The 23809-nt window shown below is 40.2% G+C and overlaps 2 protein-coding genes across 2 annotated transcripts; one reads left to right on the plus strand and one right to left on the minus strand.

Annotated features, from left to right (window-relative positions):
* Positions 1 to 500: 500 nt before the first annotated feature.
* Positions 501 to 15237, minus strand: atp7a (ATPase copper transporting alpha). The gene is made up of 23 exons (XM_056383439.1): positions 14976 to 15237; positions 13347 to 13477; positions 11717 to 12215; positions 10400 to 11176; positions 9909 to 10124; positions 9648 to 9811; positions 9236 to 9397; positions 9017 to 9093; positions 8062 to 8284; positions 7662 to 7895; positions 7466 to 7557; positions 6854 to 6981; positions 6075 to 6229; positions 5851 to 5985; positions 5494 to 5688; positions 5098 to 5280; positions 4761 to 4974; positions 4438 to 4584; positions 4149 to 4291; positions 3563 to 3766; positions 3016 to 3133; positions 2802 to 2904; positions 501 to 2671 (listed from the first exon to the last, which is right to left on the minus strand). The coding sequence occupies exons 2-23, from the start codon at positions 13464 to 13466 to the stop codon at positions 2398 to 2400; spliced, it is 4563 nt and encodes a 1520-aa protein (XP_056239414.1). The 5' UTR covers positions 13467 to 13477; positions 14976 to 15237; the 3' UTR covers positions 501 to 2397.
* Positions 15238 to 17344: 2107 nt separating this feature from the next.
* fbxl3l (F-box and leucine-rich repeat protein 3, like) lies at positions 17345 to 23029 on the plus strand. Its single transcript, XM_056383631.1, has 5 exons — positions 17345 to 17645; positions 19222 to 19582; positions 19864 to 19986; positions 20274 to 20445; positions 21272 to 23029. The coding sequence occupies exons 2-5, from the start codon at positions 19223 to 19225 to the stop codon at positions 21913 to 21915; spliced, it is 1299 nt and encodes a 432-aa protein (XP_056239606.1). The 5' UTR covers positions 17345 to 17645; position 19222; the 3' UTR covers positions 21916 to 23029.
* Positions 23030 to 23809: the final 780 nt, after the last annotated feature.

Consider the following 23809-nt stretch of genomic DNA (forward strand, 5'->3'; position numbering starts at 1 on the left):
GTTTGTTATTCTAGTGTTCAAGGTAACTGAATGTAGCATTTTCCAATTACAGCTGTTTTATGGTGCGTTAGTCAAGAAAAGCACAATGTTGTAAGAGATTTCAAATGCTGCACATTTTTAAAACTTGTTCAGTTTCCTGACCACAATGCTTTTCAGTAAATCATTGATCAGATGGATTAAGAAAAGATGATAAATACTAAAGTGGTAGACATTATTTCTGAACATTAACCCCTGACTGTGTCTAATGAAAACTAATTCCCTCTTAATGTATTAAAAAATATAAAATTAACATGTTCACAAAGTTCAAACTACCAAATCAAATCAAATGTAACTACAGCCAAAGCGATACAAATCGACTCAAGAGAAAAAAGTCATTTACAGTTTGCATTAATTGAAATGAATATTTTTAAGTAGATGACAATGAAGGGTATTTGACTGTTTTGCAGTACACTGGGGTGATGTAATGTTTAGACTAACTGGATGAAATAAAGTTGATGAAATCTTGTATCCGGTGTTTATTTATGAACACGTGGCTCTACAGCACCATCTTCTGGTTTAAACTGAGCACGGCAGAGTGACGTTACAAAAGCGTTTTATTCCAAGGCACATGATGTTCAGAAGAAGTATGCATGATAGCAAGCGTGGACTCAATTAATTTAACTGCACACAGATCTGAAGTCCTATGGACGTCTTTACAAAGCAATACACAGAAAGGTCAGATTGGCATATAACATTCAGAAGGTGTGACAGCTACAGAACATACTGCATCGCTGTAAAGTGGCAGGACAATCTGATGGTTCTTTTCTCCACCAGAAAGAAACACTACAGACGTTTGGACACAAAAATTCAAGGAATAGCTGGAAAGTGATTATTATCTCCTGATTATACAGAGAAGATATTAATGCAAAAAATATTTGTAATCACTTCACCGGAGAAAAACTAAAGCATAGTCAACTGAACAGTCACTGTTTACAAGTGTAAGATGTAATTGGTGTGATTTCAATTTTACAACTTTTACAATTTGATTTTATGAAATTATTTTTTGTTTGTCAGTAACTTGTTTGGTGGAACTGCTGAGACACAGCTTGTGTCTCGTCTGCGGACCCTGCTGTGTTTCCTGCTCCCCTGGGTTCAAAAGGTGTTTCTTTGATCGAGCGCATCAGCGTGAATTATAATCATCAGACGAAAAACAGAAATGAACAAAGTTACATCATTGAACGAAACTCTTAGAAACAGTAACACCATCCTAACAACTGTGACGTTAAAAAGAACACAAACCTTCTTTTTGCAGCAAGCAAATAAAGTACTTCAAACACAAACAATGTCATTCATGTAACAACTTCTGTTTTTAACAGCTTTAACAATGAATAATGTTCACATTCACTGACAGACATCTTATATAATTTACTTCAGATGGCTGACACAACTACAGAAGTTTATGACCAGAGTCTTCTGTAGTTGACGTCACTATTCACAGTCGGCCTTCCTCTTCTCTGCTTTGAGTCACTGACCTTATCTTTGTTCACACTTTGTGCACATTATGTCCAAGGTAACCTCTACAGTGCTATCTTTGGAATGTGTTGGATTTTGCCAAGGTGGCATTTCAATTGGCACTTGGGTCAAACTTACATTTACATTTCACTGAACTGGTGTTTTGCACAACAATGAGTTTCCATCAGGTAACAAGACTTCTTAGATTGAGTGTTTGTCTTACCTGGTTTAGTAATTACACATTTTGGGAGACTGAAAATGAAAATTGGCATTTGGATTCAACAATTTCATTGTTCACATAGGATATCAAGGAAAAAAAGATAAATAAGGGTAATATAAATACTCTGGAATATAATAATACAACAGTGTTATCATAATTTTCCATTCAAGGAAAATTAGGTAAAATATAACTCTGTAGTGTCCACTCGTACAAGGGGCACCACTGTTAAAATGTCTTTGGATAGATGTTAAAGATTGTACTGGCAAATGACCACAGTGGCACAGCTGATCATCACTCTGTTCCCTGGATGTGGACATCTGCTTAAAGGCTCTGAAGATGCATCATGCCCCTGCACAGTGTGTCAGAGGATCAAAGTGTCAAAGGGTTGTTCAAAGAGCGTGCCCGAGGGCAGTTACCTCAACAAAAGATAGTCTGCTACTGAAGGAGAGGAAATCACCTCAGCAAGCTCTGAAGAGCATGCGATCCGGTGGTTGAGCTAAAAGAAAACAAGGGGAATATAAGCTCTCTTCAAGTCCTTAGTGCTGCCCCGAGGCACCTACAGCAGATGGATGGGCCATTATTCAATGTAACCCTTTCAGCTTACCATGGCCTAGCCTTCAATAAATGTAGTTACTGTCTACTTCAGCATACAAAAGTCATGGCTGGCCCAAGTGAGCCTTACATATTCAGCAAAACTCCTCCTCACACATCGCCTCCCCCACCAGCAGGGAGTGTTTGTCGGGCTCGCTGAGCACCAAGCTGTTGAGCGAGTGCTTGTCGGAGCGCAGGGAGTTGATCGAGGCACGGCTGTAGTTGACAATGCGGTCCAGCAGGCTGAGTTTGGGGGAGGGACGACGCATCTCACCCATGCCAATGTGGATGCTGACATCAGAGAGGCTGCCCTGACGCCTGCTGTTACCCAGTCGAGCCTCCAACTTCTCTGCACTGGGCTTAGTGTAACTAGACAAAGACACAGAGAAAGACAAATATAGAAAGTGATTGGGAAAACGGTTTAGATGATTGAACTCAAAGGGTGAAAAACAAAGTAGACAGATAAAAGGCCTCAACATAGCATTAAACATCTCATTACCATTTGAGTAGAAGAGAGGACAAAACCACAGAGACAGATGACAGTGCCATTGCGGCAGAGCCCATCCATGGCTGTAACACCAGACCTATGGGAAGGAAAACGCCTGTGCACAGACAAAGTTCAGATTACTGCTGTGGTCAAAATTTTTTGAATGATTATCGTCAGTGTGATGATATAATTTAAATAAATCTTGTAATCTTTGGCAGTCACTTACCGGCAGCAATAGGAATGCCAACCAGGTTGTAGATAAGAGCAAATACAAAGTTGATCCTGATCCTCTTGACAGTCTTCTTAGAGAGGTCGATACTACCAACCACATCCAAGAGGTCGTTCTAGTGACAAGGAGAAAAAAAAAAAGGTTAAATAAAAACCAGATAATTTGTTTTTAGAAATAAATATAAAAAGGCATTCAAGTTATATCCTCTCTGCAGAATGGTTAACACATTTGAGATAATAAAGTTTAAAGGTTTATAGGTATAAAAGGTTTTATTCAGGTTTTGATAGGTCAAAACAATGGTAATAAAATGTTGATCAAAATATGGCATATTACAAAATGACCTGTATTATACTTTTGTCAGTGATGACATATGATACTGTGTTGTATACTGTACTATAGTGTGATACTACAAATTCACACTGCCTCTGTGCTGCAGGGCAGTAATATCACATTTGATACCCATTTATGAAACAGCTGATGCGTACAGCGGACAAATTAATTCATGGCAGACCTTTCAAAAAATCCTCCAAGCTCAAACTCTTACCCTGATCAACACCACATCTGCTGCTTCTATGGCCACATCTGTCCCGGTTCCTATGGCGATGCCCACATCAGCCATGGCCAGAGCAGGTGAGTCGTTAATACCGTCACCCACCATGGCTACTCTCTTGCCTGCCTGCTGTAGCTGCTCCACTTTGGCCACCTTGTGGGAGGGAAGCACCTCAGCAAACACTTTCCTGATACCCACCTGGAGCACGGGCAGAGAACAGGCTCAGAAACACATAGAACCTTTCCAGCTTAATGCACTTAAATGGTAAAACTGGGCAATATGTTTAAGAAATTACATGTTGGTATTTTTCAGCGTTAATACATTTACTTTACAAAACATATGAGAATATATATATATTTGGAGTTATAAAATTGTGATCAAAGGCAACATTGTACTTTTATATCAACATCATCCACCTCTATTTATCATATGTGTTTGTATAGGTTAAATAAAATGACAGATTATCACTCTCAGAATACTGTCACATTGTCAATGTCCAGCAACTAAAACATACAAATAACTGATTGTCAGTGTCACCCAGGTCTATACACACACACACACACACACACACTCTTCATACCTGAGCAGCAATGGCCCGTGCTGTCTTGCTGTTGTCTCCGGTCATCAGCACAACTTCCAGACCCATGTTGGTCAGAGTGTGCACTGCAAGTTCAGCCTCTGGTTTCACTGTGTCAGCTATTGCTATCATTGCACACAGCAGGTCTACACACAAATAGAAATGTTTAACAATAAGACTTCAACAATTTCCTTTACATATGCTTTAGAGAAGATAATAACTCTAAGCAGCTGGTCAGGAAATTATGGAGAAAAAGATATTAGTTAGATTCATGTTAAACAGCACTACTTACTGTCTACAGCTACTAGAACAGCAGTGCGTCCTCTGCGCTCATGCTCCATCATAGCCTCATCTATATCAGGCCTGATCTGCAGGCAATTTCTTCTCATCCACTCTCTGTTGCCAATCAGGACGACGTAGGTGGCTGTCTGGATGAGGCCTAAACACAGAGAACACATGGGTTAGACAACAGCAAAGAAACATAAAGGTGGAAGAAGCACAAGTTTACTAATTCCATTATTACTTAAATGCACAATTGAAAGACATCACAATATTTCAGCACTTGTGTGAATACGTGACTACAACAATGTGTTTGGATTGCATTTCCCAACTTACTCAATGGTTGTGGGTCCATGATGAGTGGATGGGAGCTGGTGGTTATCCGGGTGTCACTGATCTGGACAAGGACACTGTTACGCTGGTTGTTGTCCTCACTGTCGCTGTCCGCCTGTTTCAGCAGGGTCTCTGTGTTGCTGACCTGACATCGGATGCCACAGCCTGGCACCGCCTGAAAGTCTGTGCATGTGCCAAGAGACTCTGTGCTGAGCTCCTGCACACAGATAGAAATGGATGTTTAATACACCATTTTACAAATCTAAATCATGTAGAGGACAAGTCATCTGAGATTTCCAGAAAGTGGAGTGTAGGTGTTAAATGTGAGGTAGAGACCAACCTGTTTGCAGTATTTGGTGATAGCTGCTCCCAGAGGGTGTTCGCTGTTGTTCTCAGCTGTACCCACGATGGCCAGGAGTCGGGAGCGAGGCATCTTGTTCCCCTCCACAACTATCTTGACTTGGATAACCTTTGGAGCACCATATGTGATGGTCCCAGTCTTATCAAACACCACTGACTGGACCTGTATATAATAAGTAATATGATAAAAGTCAAGAAGAAATACTGTCAGACTGAATCTTAAATGTTTTAGGATATTTTATCAGTGTAATATCTGGACTAATGTGGTTTTGTAACCTAGTAAAACAGAACCATTTCATAATCTGACAGTTGGTCTGTTACATCAATGGCTGACTACATACAGTATCGGGGTGTCAGAGTATCATCATTAACACACCTTATGCGCCATCTCGAGTGGCTCTCCTCCTTTTATCAGAATACCGTTTTGGGCTCCAACCCCTGTGCCCACCATGACAGCTGTCGGGGTTGCCAAGCCAAGGGAACAGGGACAGGCGATGCATAACACTGTTATGGAGGCCTGGAAGGCAAAGCGAATCACTACCTCGGATCTGGAAATGCTCTTGTCATAACCCTGCAGGGAGGAAATGTGACTGGTTAACTTTTGTTTCAAATTAATTACAATGGCTTTTACATTAATGGAGAGTTAAATAGTTATAAGGAACATTATCAGATACAGTAACTATACTGAAACGATTGGTACAGTCAGACATTCAGTCTGAAAAAGAAGACTCACAGGAAAGTACTTCTCCACTAGTGAGAAATCCAAAAACCCAATGATGATCCAGGCGAGCAGCGTAAGAACAGATATGCCAACAATGAAGGGTACAAAGTAGCCACTGATCTTATCTGCATACTGCTGGATGGGAGCCTAAAAAATAAAATGTCAGAAATTACAAACCTGCTCAATGTTACCCTCAAAACAGGTAGACAGTGCAGAACTCAAATCACCTAAGTCACCTTTGAGGTTTGAGCCTCCTCCACTAGTTTGACAATCTGAGACAGCGTTGTGTCCATGCCAACATGTGTAGCACTGACAAGCAGAGAGCCATTCTGGTTAATGGAGCCAGCAATCACAGAGCTCCCCGGCTTCTTGGTCACAGGCATGGCCTCACCTGGAGTCACAAAGCAACAGCTGGTCAGAAAACATAACAGTACAAGGCAGCAGACAACAGGCGCTGGTCATCTGGAGAAAATGCTGGTGCTTTGGCAGAAGCCACGGCTCAAATAATAACCAAATATGTTTGATAGTGCTGGCAATATTCATATTCTTAAGTTATTTCTTGATCGAATAATGAAAATTAACGGTGTGATAAATTATCGTTTTGGTCTGTGTCAGTATTGCAACAGTAGGTCTCACCAATGAAAAATCTTATGAGGATGCAACAGTGTTTGAAATTATATTACAAAGAGTTTATTTGAGTATTTATTGATGTGGGTTGTTGGTGTTTACATTTTTCAGACCCACTCCAGATCCTGTTTGGACTAGTACTGCAAATCTTTCAGGTTACTTTTATTGAGTTCATTGCAAATTGCTCACATTGTTTCAAATGGTAGAAGAGCTAAAAGACACTTTCCAGGGACAAGCTGCAGCATGAAGGTGAGCACAAATTGGATCCCTTGCATTGGCTCACTTTACCTGAATAGTTACATTTTAGCATATTATTTCAACCATACTCGTAGAAAAGCTATTAATTATCACTTTATAGACACTTGATTTCTCATTTAATGTGACCAACCTGTGATGAGAGATTCGTCGGCCATGGAATGTCCCTCAATGACCCTCCCATCTACTGGAAACTTCCCTCCGGGGACGACTTTCACCACATCACCCCTTTGCACCAGTTCCACATCCACCTGCTCCTCACTGAACAACACATATGGATGTCAAACAATGTAGATGTTGGTCACTACTAATGTCATTCTATTTTTCAAAACAGAAAATAACGATGCACAATTTTCCTAATGCAGATTTCTGTCTGCAGAATTGTCAGAATTGTCAGATCAAAATTACATTTCCAGTTTTATTTCCCATTTTTTAAGTAAAGTGCAATTTTCCACATCAGATATTAACACTGGACAAAATGAAAAATCTAATTATGATAACATGATATTTTAGGGGTGGCTAGTGTGTTTTTCCTCAAGGCAGGTAAGATTAAAATTGGAGATTAAATCTGAATGCCGGTTGGAACTGACAATAATATTTGTGTTACTGTTACTGTGGAAAATCACGTACAGCTTGTTTATGCAGCCTTTGTTATGCCATGCAAACATTTATATATGCGGTTATCTAAAACCAATTAAAGATATGAAAGGTTGTAGTAAACAAAGTGAATGTAGAGAACAAGTACCTGAGAATAGACTTGTCACTGCTGAGAGTGACCACTGTGGCGTCGGTAGCTTGTAGAGACATAAGTTTGGACAAAGCCTCTGACGTCTTGCTCTGGGTGAAAGAAACAGGCACAGAAAACAATTTCCAACTAACTGTTAATTTAACATTTTAAAAAGGTAAATTAAAGGTCAGATATCAATAATAATGATCTAAACCTTGGCTATCTGTTCCAGCCAGCGTCCCAGAGAGATGAAGACAAAGAGCATAGGTGGCGTGTCGAAGAAGGTGATGGGGTTGACTTTAGCCTTCTCCGCCATGGCCACTATTAGGACGACCAGTGAGTAGGTGAAGGCTATGGAGGTAGCCAGAACAATTAGCACATCCATGTTGGCAGATCGGTGTTTGACTGCTTTGTAGGCTTGAATGTAGAAATAGCGACCTCCAATGAACTGAGGAGAGGAAAAATAGAAAAGCTTAAATTCACAGAACCACAAACATTTCATTCAGACTCCCTCCCTTCTCTTGAATAAGTGCCTGTGTCACAATCTAAAAAAAAAAAAAATCTAGAAATCCATATGATTTTTCATGGGTCTGGAGTTGATTCCACTGATTTACCTGCACAGGCACGCAAAAGAGGAAGGAGAGGAGGTTCATGATGGAGAGGCCTGGGAGTAGCTGTCTCTCGAGGAACATGTTGGAGTGGTAATGGTTGCGGTCCTCCACTGTAGCATTGTGTTGATGTGAAACATTCATCTGGTGGTCCATGATAATCATGTAAAGCATCATGCCCATCACAGGCACACAGAAAATCAAGCTCACCAGGAAAGATTTCCTCCACCTTAGAAAGTCAAAACATTTGCGTTAAAAATTGATTTTATTTTGTGATCTAGTTTTAATTGCAGGACAAACTAATCACCATATTAAGCATCAGCCCACAGATGTTGCATACATACAATGCTGAAGAAACCTGTGTTCATACATAAACACATTTGTACCAGTATGCCTATATACTGTATATAGATGTATAACAGATGATTGTTATGTTGTTCACCCCATGACATGATATTCTGCATAGCCATTCTACATACACAAGGCTTAATTTATCTTCCTCGGCACTAATGGTCCAAGCTATATAGAAAACTGTCAAACTGTCACATTAAAAGTGATTTGTACTTACTTGTGAGAGCGGACATATTTTTTTTGACAGTTTTGTGACTTTTTGGTTAACAGCCAATACACTTTTTAGATAATGGATTGAACACACCAGATCTTTTGTGATACCAAGCTATATGGAGAAACTGGATATTGTAAGTAATAACAGGATCCACTGAGTAATGTCAAGTGGGGGTGATTTCTCTGTACAAGCATTTTTAGCAGCTGAAAGCAGCAGAAAAGTAAGATGAATTATTGAGTCATCATTTAAAAAAAAGAAAAAAAGAAAAGTATTTGCTATAATAGGAATTCAAGCTCCAGTTAAACAAACACACCTGTCACATGAAAAAAGTTTGAGTTGATGAGATGGATTAAAAAAGACAAACAACATAAACAACATGCAAAAAAAGTTACTTACTGTCGTATCTCTTTGCTGTGGTCCAGGTGACTGGCAGTGCGGTCTCTCTTTACCAAAGATGCTTCAAACCCGAGATTCTACAAATAATAGTCAAAGCACTGATCAAATCACAAATTCACTGGTGTGTTTGAATATAAGCTGGTGTCGACAAGCAACAAGGAACATTGATAAAAGTAACTGAACAAATGCATAAATAACAGTCAGAGGCAGGAGCAATACCTCGATCAGCTTGATGATGTCTCGTGGCCCTATAATTTCTGAGTCGTACTTAACGTGTGCTTTGTTGGTTGCCAAGGCAACAGAGGCATATATAATCCCCTTTTCTCTCATAAGGCTGGATTCGATTTTGTGAACACAAGAGGCACACGTCATTCCCCTGACCTGAATGAAGGTGAAGACGAGCACAAGTAGATAAAGGGACAAAAATATATTAAAGAGGGTATGAAGTGAGGAACTGGTATGATTCATTACATCTATTCAAAAGGAGGTCGCATGTATTCAACATTCTTCTCAGATACTGGTGGAAATGTTTATTTATGGATTTCATATTGTGGAAATATATTACTGCATTGAATGTATCTTGTCTTCTTAATGCAACTCATAATGTTAATACAAGCTTACAGTCACTCACCACTAGTTCTAGGTTTCCGTCTGAACCTTCATAGTTCTCCATCACAGAGGCGGTGAAACCCAGCTCTTTAACACACTCAGCTATCTTCACAGGGTCAATGACTTCAGGGTTATAGCGCACCTCTGCTTTACTGGCCATTAGCGCCACCAGAACAGAGTAGATACCTGCAGAACATTAAAGATTTTTTCTTTAGCTCCTAGTGCAAGCAATGAGATGGTTAATTATTAGTGAAATAAGTAAATATATTTTGTCTTTACAGACCAGTTTCATTCTTAAGGTTTCGTTCAATGTTTGCCACACAGGAAGCACAGGTCATCCCTCCAATCTGGATATAGCATTTAGTAGAGTGCTTGTCTCTGTTGCGTGCCTGGGAGATTTCTTTGTGGAGGTCATTGTCAAACTCCTTATCTTTCACAGGTGCTAGACTCGAAGACTTTGAGAGACTTGGATCTAGTGCAGGCAGCAGGGAATTGGTCTCTGTGGAGAAAAGATAGTTATTAAGAAAATATTATTAGTTAGCCTGCCATGATATCTCAACCATGCAGTTCAAGTACTCCCACTGGCAGAGTCACATTAACAGAAGCCACTTGTAGGAGGAGATATTTAAACAGTTTGGAGGTATCCAGAGGCAACAATATTAAGCTTTGGACTATCTACTGGTGATTCTCTAGTTAAAACACACAAATAAAAATAGCCATTTCACTATGTAACAAAACTGGCTGATTCAACAACCTCACCATCTGTCCTCTTACCAGGTAGGAAGGCGTCAAAGCCCATGTCCTCTATGGCCTCCCTGAGCTCCTCTGGTGAGGTCAGGAGGGGATCGTACTCAAAGACCCCCTGGTGATCAGACAGGGAGACCTTGGCGGACACCACCCCCTTCCTTTGGGAGATCATGCCTTCAATGGACTGGACACAGGAGTTGCATGTCATGCCCTCAATGCAAATATTAACTACAGATGCAAGAGGCTGGGTAAAACAAGGCTGTGAGGCAGCATATTTGGCCTGGGTTGCTCCTGCAGACCAAGGTGCTGAAAAGGCAGGTGTGGGCGAGATGGATACCGGACTGAGAGGGCCAGAGGAGTCCCAGGGTTGAGATTTGAAGTTTCCTGGAGGCAGCGCCTCAATTGCCTGCTGCAGCTCAGGCACTGTGACCTTTAGAGGATCATAGCAGATGGAGGCCTTCTCCTTCTCCAGAGAGACCTCCACAGTGGACACACCAGGCAGCATAGAGATATTGTCCTGAATATTAACGACACAGGAATGGCAGTGCATGCCTTTCACCCTGAGCGTTATAAGTGTTGTGTCTATGAAGATTTCTGTCTCCTCTGAAGTCTCTGATGGCGAAGAAACTGTTGGTTTTTGAGAATCAACAAAACGTCCGATTTCACTGGGGGACAGCTGTAGAGGGCGGGGCTTGGACTTGGCAAAAGCCTTGAAGCCGGCAACAGCAATCTGGTCGATGATCGTTTGGACAGTGATGAGGTGAGGCAGGTACACGATTGTAGCTTCCTGAGACTCTAAAACAACTGTGGATCATTAAGACATGACAAAGATAAAATACCATCACAGCATAAAGGAAAAGAAATTAAATTATTTCACAAGAATAGGAAGTGACTGCACATGCAGATTTTCACAAGCAATGATATACACATATATAATTTAAGATCCATGCACATGATGCACATTCCATCATTGTAAAACTGTGTCATGAGGTTAATATTTAATACTAAGCTCAATTTGGATCAATGAAACTAGAATATACAGCTGACCGTATATAAAGCCAGTTTACACAATGACAATTCTGTACTCAGTGAATTTAATCCTATGACATCCTACAATCCAATCCTACAATACCAATGAAAGGATTTCATGAGTCATGGTCAAATCCTACTGAGCAATCTGTCAGTGGTGAACCTACAGAGACTGAGATACACAATGACATGACACCTGTGACCTGAAAGACGTACTTTCCTACATAGTGCAGCAACTGTGTTACAGCATCACTACTTGCTCAGACTGTGATGTAATAGATGTCTACAAGCTTATGAACAGGTCAAGTACATTACCTTTGATCTTTTCAATCCCTTTCAGTTTTCCAATCTTCCCTTCAATAGTGGTAGTGCAGGAGTGGCATGTCATTCCTTCAATGCACAACTTCAGGAGTGCCACCCCTCCTCCCCTGCTGTGGGATGGGGACAAGGTTGGGCCTTTTTGCACAGGGCTGCTGGGTGTGGGGATCTCCAGAGGCGTTACGCTGGCCACCAACTGGCTCAGCTGCAGCACTGAAGTCAGGGAAGGAACAAAGCTGACACTGAGACCCATCTGGCTCTCTCTGACATCCAGCACTCCCTGAATCTGGGATAGCTTCTCCAAAGCCTCCTCTTGGGCTGCAGGTGTCAGGCCTGAGGTGGATATCAGCTGTGTATCTGTTGAGACTGGTGTGGCTGTGACGGACTCTGATAGACTTGATTCAAAGCCCATGTCCTCAATGGCCTCTGACAGAGACTCTGGACTCTGTTGGTTGTGGTCAAATATGATGGTGGCATTCTTCTGCTCTAAAGACACCTACAAAATAAAAGTCAGGTTATGGGTTCAATTAAGTCACTATGTGAAAACAAAGCATATAAAAAGCCTATGTAGAATTTTCTTATAAAACAGTACAGTAAGACAATAATACTATTAAACATGCAATGCTGGAATAAGTATGTTGTTAATGTCAGAATGCTTATTTGAATAATCAATTTTATTGATTTCATTTAGATACTGTACAAAGACAATTCTTGCCTAATGTGACTGTACACACTTCCTTTAACTGCATTGAAATTACTCTCACGATGCAAATCTGTCTTGTTGAAACAATGTAGCTTTACAATATAAAAAAATTAGTACATGGCCTTGTTAAGCTTAGAGCATGTTAAGCCAGCATGATGACTTAAGGGAGAGTCAACCCTCTTCAGCAAGAGGGAAACATGTGACACACTGAAGGGATCACCTGACTGAGCCATAACTTTCAAACCACAGCATGGGTTTAGTAGGAAGTGACTGTTCCTGCCTGTTTGATTAATTATTTTTTTTCTGGAAAGGAGAGATGGGAGGAAGTTGGGAATGAGGATGACTGTTATACCAAGAAAAATCTATTCACTCCTCCCAGAATGTCTTTATAGATTATCATAAAATGACCCAGGCACTTGATTCTCTTCAGACACAAATGACATTTCCTGTGGGTACAGATTACATTTTGACCTGCTGTCACAGTCCTGCAAAGGGCAGAGCTCTATCTGGAACATTCTTATTACATTATCTTCTCATTTAACCTAAGCCTGAGGGGTAAACACACAATAAACAAAACAGCAGGCCACACCTAGTGTAATTTAACTATCTCTAATGGCTCCATTGATATATTGTAAATCAGACCAGCTAGTCCTAAGGGAGTAAGACTGTCAGATTAATAAAACTTTATTAAGTTGGGCAGGAAACTAGATAATAATGTATGCGTATCTGCCCTGTCTACGGTTCTAATACTATATTTTAAAATACAGACTGCAACAGTATAAAGATCCTCTTTTTTAAACAGAAGTGCCATACAAGAAATTCTTAAGTCAGCAAAGTTTAAGAATTGCATCGTCATAGGAAAACAATTGCTAAATGCAACTAAAGGTGAAATTGTTGCTATATCTCTGCAAAGACTGAATTTACCTTTATATTTATCACTCCTGGGAGAGACCCGACGCGCTGCTCTATGGACTGGACACAGGAGCTACAAGTCATACCCTCCACTCCAAGGGAGACTGAACACGGACTGACTTTCTGTGTCATGATTGGTTAGTCTGCAAGGACACAAGAAGTACAAAATTTATTGTCCATCTTGAATGAAAAACAGGCTACTAAAAACAAATTGTGACAGTCATGTTAGGATCTTGAAAAAAAACTATGCAAGATGAGTTATCACATTTGTAATATGGTTAAATGGTACTATGCATTAGTAAAATGTTGCACTAAAAATTAAAGGCTGTTTTGGACCTTCAACTCTAAGCCTTGAAGCCAAAACAGGAAAAAGAAAGAACCCTTAAGGATACTATTTATGTTAAAGAAAATTAGATATCTTAACATTTTTTAAATTATGAATTGAATCTTAATTGTCAATTTCTAGGAAATGAAGGTTCAAAACTAGCAATGAAAATAACAACAAATAACACACAGGAAACAAAGGACAGTTCCTGGAGATCTACCAATACTGTCAAATTAGACCAATTCACATTCACACCCTGTAACCACTACTCCCACTTCTGGCATCTTCACTTGACTAAAATCAGAAGCAATGTACAAGAATGTAAACAATGTAAAACCACTAGGGGGAGGATATTATTTTCATGTTTCTTAGTTGAATGAAATGTTTTGATCTTCAAACCATTGATATTAAACAAAAACAGATTACACCTTGAAACATTGCATCACTTCCATCAAAACTACAATTGCCTCCATTTCCGCCATGCACTGACCGATAAGAGACAAGTTCGGGGGGATTAAATGCAGATAACATCCTTGTCTTTAACGAATTATGGCAGCGAGCAAACTCTGCTGTCACTTACCAACTCAGTGTTTACCTGAAATATGACAACTGTCAGCTTCTCTTGAGCGCTGACAGACACTTGGCACACCAATACAGTTTCACCTTATTACACAAGCTTGGTAATATGGACTCTTTTGGCAGTTTTGGTTGTAATGACTGCCATCTGATCACACCGTCGAGTATTATAATTTAACACTTCTCAGATTTGAGGCTGGTTTTCATCGCAGACACCAATGAATGCTTTTATCGGACAAACAGGACAGAAAACCAGCAGGGCACTGGGGCACTGGGTCTCCATGACTAAGGAAAATGATTTTAAAAAACAAATACAATTCATTCACTATCAATACAAAAGTAAATGAAATGAAAACTGCAAAAGTAAATCAACATAAACCTGTTTGAGTTCATTGGACTAACCCATCAAATATAATAGGCAAACTTGGGTAAAATAGGTAAACTTAAAAGTCTAATCTACAAAAATCTGAAACGTTTTGGGACGTTTGGTGAATAAGAAAGTTGCTCCGTCTCATGCATTTCATTTAGCCAGGGTCAAGGAAGCTAACAGCTAGCTTGATTAAGCTAAACAGTAAGTGAAACTTCACCCGAGTTGTCGCCTGCTTGTTCAGCTAAACTCTCAAAACAGTGTATATTAACAAGAAAATGTATCTTTCCTTACCCTACTAGACAAAATGTACCACCTGTTAAAACACACCGTGTGTTATAGTTAGGATGAAAAGAAAATGCACAGCTCTTACCTTATTCAGGGGGAAGTAACCAGTTAGCTAGCTACAGGCTATGGCCGTCGCCTGTCAGACTGAGTTGCTAAATTCAGCTAGCAAGCTAGCTAGCTTCTCTTTACACTACGTTACTAGCATGTACGCAGACACTTTGTGGCATCTTTCTGCCTGTGAGGAACAACAGAGACTGCTGATATAAGAGTTTTCCTCCCTGTTATCATAAATCTCAACTCAGGGAGCTTGATTTGTTTCTGCTTGGCATGTCGACGTGACTGACAGCTAAACAGTGGGTCGTCAGAGCCAAGAGGCGGAGCCCCATGGCAACTAATAGGAGTATGTTTTGCCCTGAGTCTGATCTCTCAGGCTGTGTTCACTCCGTGTAGCCTGCCCTGCAAGCCAAACTACTAACTATAAACAGTATGTGAGAAAAAGTGAGCCAAGAGTAGACTGTCATTTTGAAACCTTACCTTAGCAAAGAAGTTAACATGACATAAAATGTTTAATTTTTAGAGGAAAAAAACAGAATGGAAAATTCACAGGAACTAGCTGGTGAGATAGCCTTAGCTAAAGCTAATTTACCCACGTTTTCCTGTTACCTGGAATTAAAAAATCTATTTAATGCTTCAAAATCTTAGTGATTGAGTTTTTTATACCACATGAATAAGACAATAGGTAAATCTTACATCACCATGCAGAGAAAAAAGAAACTCCAGATGAACAAGTCCTTCTACATGCTTGCTTATCTAACTAGCAGAATAGTATTAATAGCTTTCTCTGCAGACTCTGACTTTGGAGGACCTCACATGATTTCATGTGGTTAAGTTCAAATCACATATTCAAAATGCATTTAAATGTGCATGATCTGAAGCAAAAACAAGGACATATTTTACTTGTTGTAAATTGTGTTTTCCCTTATGATTCTCTAAACCTCTGCTACCATTAATATCTATGTGTTTTTTTTTAGGTTTCACATAAGGTCTGCAACAATTGTTAGTAAAAGGCCCAAAACGAAGGTTTTAATTGTAGCAGTAAAAGTATGGCACATTTTAATGTTTGTTTGACACAGGGTTTGTATTTATTTCTTTTCACAAAAAAACGATAAAATATAAATTTTCCCCAGTGGTGGCCAAGGTTTTGCATTCAACAACAGTAGGCCTATTCTTTGAAATGATTTCAAACATCTACCATGAGCCTCTCCTTGTTCTTCTTCGGCCTCTGAGGGAAGTTGTCACTATTCATATAACAGGCACATCACTGCTTCACAAGACAACACAAACTTCAGCATCCTACAGTCCTGATTACCAACAGATTTTCTGTCACCAATTATTTATTTAATTAATCTTTACAGGGAAAAATGCACATTTATCAATATCACTGTAAATAACCACTTCCACTGATGAACACAAACAATACAACTTAGGCTTGACAATCATGGCCAAAGTAGTTAGAAAAGTTTTACACAATACAGGGTAAAATGAGATCGTCACATAATAAATCCATGTGAGTGTGCAGCATCCACGGGACACAAAGATATCGATCAACAAAACAATAGGCATCAATAGAAGCTCAAATCATAATGGTCTCTTAGAGCTGTCCATCGGATCACCCAAGACAGATGTTAATACCAGATCTGGCCTCTTTGTTGTCTTTAACAAGCAGGTGCAAAAGGAAATGCAAACATGAAGATGCAACTGCAACCAATTCTGTCTGTCAGAGCAGAATTATACAAACTGATACTGAGGTTTTGTTTTTGCATATATACTAGGGTAGGTTCTTTTGAGTCAACTTTACTTTTATCTGTTACTGTTACTGTTATAACTGTCTATGATAATACTTGATGTGGGTGGGTGATGTGGTGGTGTACAAGAGATCATGTGGAAAAATGTATAATATTAATAGATGTTTTTCACCTTGTGGTGGCCAAAGCTGTCTAATTTCCTTTTTCAAATCATTATTTGAAATAAACGAACATTGCAACAATAAGATCTTTTCTTTTCTTTTCTTTTCTACTTATCAAAGTATTCTGTAACCGAACAATAAATGTATTACAACTGGGGTGTAATACGTTTATTTAACATTGTGGTATTTTATCTGTAAAAATGTAATATTCCATGGAAGAATAAATAAAACAAGATTTCTGTGTGTGTCTCTCTCTCTTACACACACACACACATACATGCACGCACACACACGCACGCACGCACGCACACACACGCACACACACACACACACACACACACACTTTGACACACTGACCTACTTTCTCTATGAGTGCACAGGGTATCTTGTGCTCTCTGCTCTTGGGTCACGACATGACAATAACACATTCGCATAAACACACACACACACACACACACACACACACACACACACACACACAGTCGAATGTCTTATTTTAATTAGGGACTTTGAATGGGGTCTACCACCTAACTCTCCTGCATGTATGATGGTGGTTGGAGATGCAGATCCATGTTTTCCTGCACTCACGTGTACCACGTGCTCGGCAGCGCCCGTCAAGCTGTCGTTAAAGCCGACAGGAGAGCTTATTATGGGAGCTGCTCCTGCTGTCCTCTATCAGCAACAGCCAGCACTTCTCCAGTCATCTCCAGCCATGGCTCCAAGTGAATGCTGTTTACTGCACCGGCAGACAACAAAACCTAGCGGGAAGTGTTTTTAAGCCATTGCAATGTAAGTAACGTAACTTCACTGACGTTTGTTCTGTGTTTGAAATGATATGTGTTTAATTTACTTGTCATGTATCGGTGAAGATCAGCTGAAGACAGCTGTAAAAGCATGTTAGATGGCAGGATTGTGTTGTAGTATTGGGATGTGGCCAGTTGTGAGTTTATCATAAAACATCCAGCTTTCTGTAAACGTGTTTTCCTGGCGCCACAGGTGGTGTTTTTCTAGCTCAGTTCAACGTTTGGCGTGAAGGGAGTTTCCTTTGTCTTATTTTATATATTAACAATGCAGAGTTAGAGAATTAACAGAATATCAAGCTTCGTCGTAAATTATTATAATTTATTAATAATTTTTTCATGCTGGACCAACATGTGTGTAAGCAGGCTTTATAAGTTCGGTAGGCTATTTAGCTGTTGGAGCCTGTAGCTGAAGCTTGGTTAGTGAGAAATGAAGAAAGATGAAATTACACCCCGTTTAAAATACCGATAGAAATAAGCAGGATCCAGTGATGCATCTAAATTAATTTGCTCACAGTCAGTCAGTTGTAGTAGTTCAGTAGTGGATGTCAGAGTAGATGAGGTAGAGGTTTTAGATTGGTGAATCATGCATACAAATAGATTTCATCAGTGTGTACTGGGACTGGGTGAAAGATTGCTTGACACAAGACTGGGAAAAAAAATCTGAGTGAAAAGGTTTCTGCATCACATTTAGAAAAGTGTTTTATGAGATTTTTGAGGGGAGTTTTCCATCATTTATTCGATTACTCATAGACACTTCAGTACAGGTTCTATCAGCAGTGGTGACTTTCAAGGTGAGATGATCAGTTGTTACCTAAATTTACTATAGTTTTAAAGTTCTTCAGTAGTCAGGTTATAGACTGAGTGTACTGTTACAGCGCAGGACTATTTCATCAACGTATAGAGATGGGCGCTGAAATTCCTAAATTTAAGTGTAACACATTGGTTACAGAAAAGAACTCATGGGATCTACTGGAGGATGAAACTACCTGTTTCATAATGAAAGCCTTTTCAAAAGAATGCATCCCAAACAATAGCAATAGTTCCCAAATTCAGCAAGTGAATAACAAACAGCTTATTATGCATTTAGGATTTCCACAGAAATAATTTTTAGTTTTATAAAGTACACGCAGAGTGATAAAAGAAGCACAAGAGCTCTTAGTTTAATAAAAGAGGGATTCCAACAAGTCAGTACAAACCTGTGTTTTCCACACCTGAAAAGGTTCAAAACAAAAATTTTAGTAAGCTCCTCATGGAAATTTATACGATTTTATACATGGGGCATGGGGTCAAAAGCTCAAATTCACTGTTGAAGAGATGACAAGCAGTGTTAATATAGAGAGGGAGAAATTAAGGTAAAATGAACAGTCCACCAGATATTTTTACCATTTCTGACACAACCTGAACGTGAGTTTACATAGTGCTCTCAGTACTTTTATGTTATGCTACTGAAAACAGAAAATGGATACTGCAGATGTTTTAAAGCACATATACTATTGTTGTTGCAGTAAATTTTGAACAATTCCCATTCTCTCTTGATCCGACCGTGTGCTCATTTGTTTCAGAATGAAACAAGGAAGGACAGGCCTCAAATCGAAGGGCCAGGCCTTCCCCTCCCATGAGGAGAGGGCTAAGAGACAGAAGCGGGGGCCATCCAGCTTCGCCCTGTCTCCAGCACAGGACTGGGGTAACCTGCCCCACCATGTGGTCCTGCAGATCTTCCAGCATCTGTCCCTCATAGACCGGGCCAGGGCCTCATCTGTGTGCTGGCGCTGGAATGAGGTTTTTCACACCCCTGACCTGTGGAGGAAGTTTGAGTTTGAGCTCAATCAGCCGGCCACATCTTACCTGCGCTCCACTCACCCTGACCTCATTCAACAGATCATCAAGAAGCACGCCCAGCACCTGCAGTACGTTAGCTTCAAGGTAAAAGCCTTCCCTGCTGTCACCCATTTCTTCTCCTCTTTCACCTCCTCTGGCCTCCTCTCTTCCTCAATTTTCACAACGCAGCTGTCTTAAAAACTATATGTGCCCTCCCTAATCCAAACCATCTGGTGCAGAATCAATCATGACGCATCAGCTGTCTTCGCATTAGTAGGCTTAACACATCCAGGCTGAAATGATTCTTACACCTCCATCTTTCCATTCCTCATTTTATGTGTTTTTATTTTTTCTACCTACACGGTGAATCACTGCTGGTGAATCAGGTGGACAGCTGCATAGAATCTGCAGAGGCGGCCTGTGACATTCTCTCCCAGCTGGTGAACTGTACCATTAAGACCCTGGGGCTGATTTCCACAGCCCGGCCGAGCTTCATGGATGTGTCTCAGGTAAGAGGCAGCTTCTGTTTTACATGCTCATCTGAGCATTTTTATTTCTGCCCTATTTGTTACACACAAAGAGCTGCGTTAGTCACATCAGGTATGCCAGTTGCATGAAGATTGTATTCGCCTTTTGTCATTGTTGATAATGACCTTTTATACCATGAATTTATTTTGGTAAAAACATCCCTACTTTTTTGTGCTTTTTGCAAAAAGATTCTGCTGAACTGTCTGGTGATAATGGAAAAGTGTTTAAGATAAGAAGTCCTGGTTTACCATTGTTTGTTCCTCCTCAGGCCCACTTTGTGTCTGCACTGACAGTGGTGTTTGTCAACTCCAAGTCCTTGTCCTCTATCAAGATTGATGACACCCCAGTGGATGACCCGTCCCTGAAGGTGCTCGTTGCCAACAACAGTGACACCCTTAAGTTGCTGAAGATGAGCAGCTGCCCTCATGTCTCCCCAGCAGGTCAAGATACTTTTTTAAAAGTATTTTTTTGTTTTGCTTTTAGTTGGCTCATAAGAATGTACAGGAAATAAGAAGAAAGAGAAAGGACAATGATGTAAATGTCCCTGGCTGGGCTTCAACCAGGACACTGCGAGCCAAGTACTCAGTCAGTGTCTTAAATTCCTGGTCTACAAAAATGCCCCTTTCTTTACTTTGTGACTATATGGATGCCAAACACGTTTGACAAAAGACTAAGGCTGCAGCCACGCCAGCAGCTCTGTAAAACTGTACTTAGGTTTAGCAGTGCTTTGAGCTAAATGCTAATGTTAGCATGCTAAAATGCTCCCAGTGACAACGCTAACATGCTGATATTCAGCAGGTATAATGTTTACAATGTTCACCATCTTAGTGTAGCATGCTAACATTTGCTATTCAGCACTGAACACAAAATACATCTGAGTTAATGTCAAAAACCAAATTTGAACTTTGATGTGATGAATGTGATATGTGGAAAGTGAAAGGATTATATTTTTTCCTGAGGGGAACATGAATGTCTGCACCATAAAACCGTTGTCAAGAAATTTCATTTACTTTTACTAAAATATTAAGAGTGTGACAGTGGTAGAGGAGAAGTCAGTAGGATTCACCCTCCAGTGGCCATGACGGCCTTTTCAAAATTAATGGCAATCCATCCAACAGCTGTTGAGATATTTCAGTCTTGATCAAGGTGATGGACTAACCAAAATCACTGTCCTTACAGCAATGATAATTATTTTATGATAATTAGTTTTTTTAAGGGATCTGTTTGATCTGTTTCCATTCCTCTAGCCTATCTTTGTGTGCACAGGTATCCTGTGTGTGGCAGACCAGTGCCATGGTCTGAGGGAGCTGGCGTTGAACTACCATCTCCTGAGTGATGAACTCCTGCTTTCCCTCTCCTCTGAAAAACATGTCCACTTGGAGCACCTGCGCATTGACGTGGCGAGTGAAAACCCTGGCCAGACACACTTTCACACCATCAAGAGGAGCAGCTGGGAGGCTTTGGTCCGACACTCACCCAAGGTCAACATTGTCATGTACTTCTTCCTCTATGAGGACGAGTTTGAGCCCTTCTTCCGTGAGGAAACTCCCGTCACCCACCTGTACTTTGGCCGTGCGGTTAGCAAAGAGATGCTGGGCCGCATCGGACTGAACTGCCCTCGACTGGTAGAGCTGGTGGTTTGCGCCAACGGCCTCGAGCCCCTGGATGAGGAGCTCATCCGTATTGCTGAACGCTGCAAAAGCTTAACGGCCATCGGGCTAGGCGAGTGTGAAGTGACCTGCAGTGGCTTTGTGGAGTTTGTGAAGATGTGTGGGGGCAGGCTGACTCAGCTGTCAATCATGGAGGAGGTGCTAATCCCAGACAGCAGCTACAACATGGAGCAGATCCACAGCGAAGTGTCCAAGCACCTGGGCCGCATGTGGTTCCCTGATATGATGCCCACCTGGTAGGCTGAGGCCAAAGTGGAGGGCTGTTAATGAAGCACATGAGCGCTGTCAGTGTGAGGATTCATTTTAACAGAGTGTGTGTCCACAGTTACAAATTTTACTGTGAAACTGGTTTCAGCTTCAGTATCAGACCGTAGTGTCGTGCTCTTTTGGCACAATAAGAAGGTGAGAGACAGATTCTCTCATCAGTGTTCTTGGCTGGCTCACTAGAAGGCGGGTCATTTCTAAAGCTGTCACTTGTGTTTTTACCTGCAGTGAATTTGATGTAGGACTAATGACGTCCACTGACGCCCTTTTATCACATAAAAACATTGTCAATTCTGGATTTCTGGCTGTCTTGTGAGCACTCAGCTTTCTTCATATACATAGATGTTGTGATGTGAAGATTTGGATGTAGTAGCTTTTTTCACTAATGATACAGTTTGTGATTTCCTACATTTCCAGGCATCCAGTTTGAGAGGCAGAGACCCCGCCCAGACTTAGTGCACCCAGGCTTTGGTAGAGAGAGCATTAACAATAATGTAGGACAGAGAAAACAAGAGTTTCCAGTTGAGTGAGGACAAGTTTTCTAAACACAATGTGTGTTTTGTTTTCTTGTCTAGGTATGTTTGTGTCAGTAGAGACTTCATCCTAATCTATAACATTTTTATTCAGTTTTCAATTGCTGAGTGTCAATTAAAATAAATAAAACTTTGTTATTTAATTTAAAGGTTTTGACATAATGAACTCAGCTTTAGACATTAAACCGGTCATACTGATTATCCCCTGTCAGGTCAAGACAGAGGACAATCAGTTTCATTTTCATTTTCCTTTTATTCACTACTGAAATTGATTTTTATTTCCATTCAAATTGGCATTTAAAGCTAATGTCCTATGCTCAAATTCTGAAGTTAATGAGACTATAGTCATTTAACTCAAACTCCATTGTCATCCTTTAAATGTGTCAGGTAATTCTCCAGAATGAGATAAATCACAATTAAACAACAGAATTAAACCTGTAATACAGTGATCATCAGCTGTAGTTAGTGAAAACAGTGGTAAAAGTGACAGGTTGTCATCAGAAATATGCCGGACAGTTTGATATTTATTGAAGTTATTTTAAAACTTATTTCAGGTGTACTGTTATAGAAACCTGGTGGTCAAGGAACACTGGCTAAAACAGATGAAGGTTTTGAGACTGGGTGTCTTTACTGTGTTTAAAATAGAGGCCAAATATCTGGTAGCGTTTCATATTTTACTGTGATTTGTTTTGTTTTTTACCACATTGTACAAATTTATGTTAAGGAAAAAACAAAACAGGTCCATAGTATCCAGTGCCACTCTGTGTCACATGATACATTAAAACAGGTGTTAAGTGTTGCCTTGTATTTGATAATGTGTTATTTAAATGTAAAATATTTATCACACACAGGTTTTCATGTATGTGCAGCAGTGCTTGCGCAGGTCTGCTTCAGTGTAACTGTCAATTCTTTTACTTTCTGCACTTAATTCTCAGTAAAAAAATCAAAGATGTGTTGAACTAACTGAAATGTTGCATGTTTTGTGGCCCTAATACAATGAAGCCTGATTTGATCTGTTTTTCTCACTTTGTCCCATTTGACCTTTCTGCAGCTCTTTGTTCTCAACACGAGAGGGCAGCAGTGATCTAACTGGAGGCACAGCAACATTATATAAGCAGAGCTGCTACTGTATAATGAAGTATGCCAATGATAACTCAGCCCTTTTTACAAGTGGATTCGGCTTGTGCACACTCCATTCCCATGAAAAAAACCATCAGACTTTGTAGCTTAGAAACCTTTTCTTCAGATTCTTCTGAATTTACCTTTTTGCTTGTTTGATGTTGCATCTCAAATAAGAGAAAGATAGACACACACAAATACACTTAGAGGAAACAACA

The sequence above is a fragment of the Seriola aureovittata genome, chromosome 8 (assembly GCF_021018895.1).
Source record: "Seriola aureovittata isolate HTS-2021-v1 ecotype China chromosome 8, ASM2101889v1, whole genome shotgun sequence".
NCBI lineage: Eukaryota > Metazoa > Chordata > Actinopteri > Carangiformes > Carangidae > Seriola > Seriola aureovittata.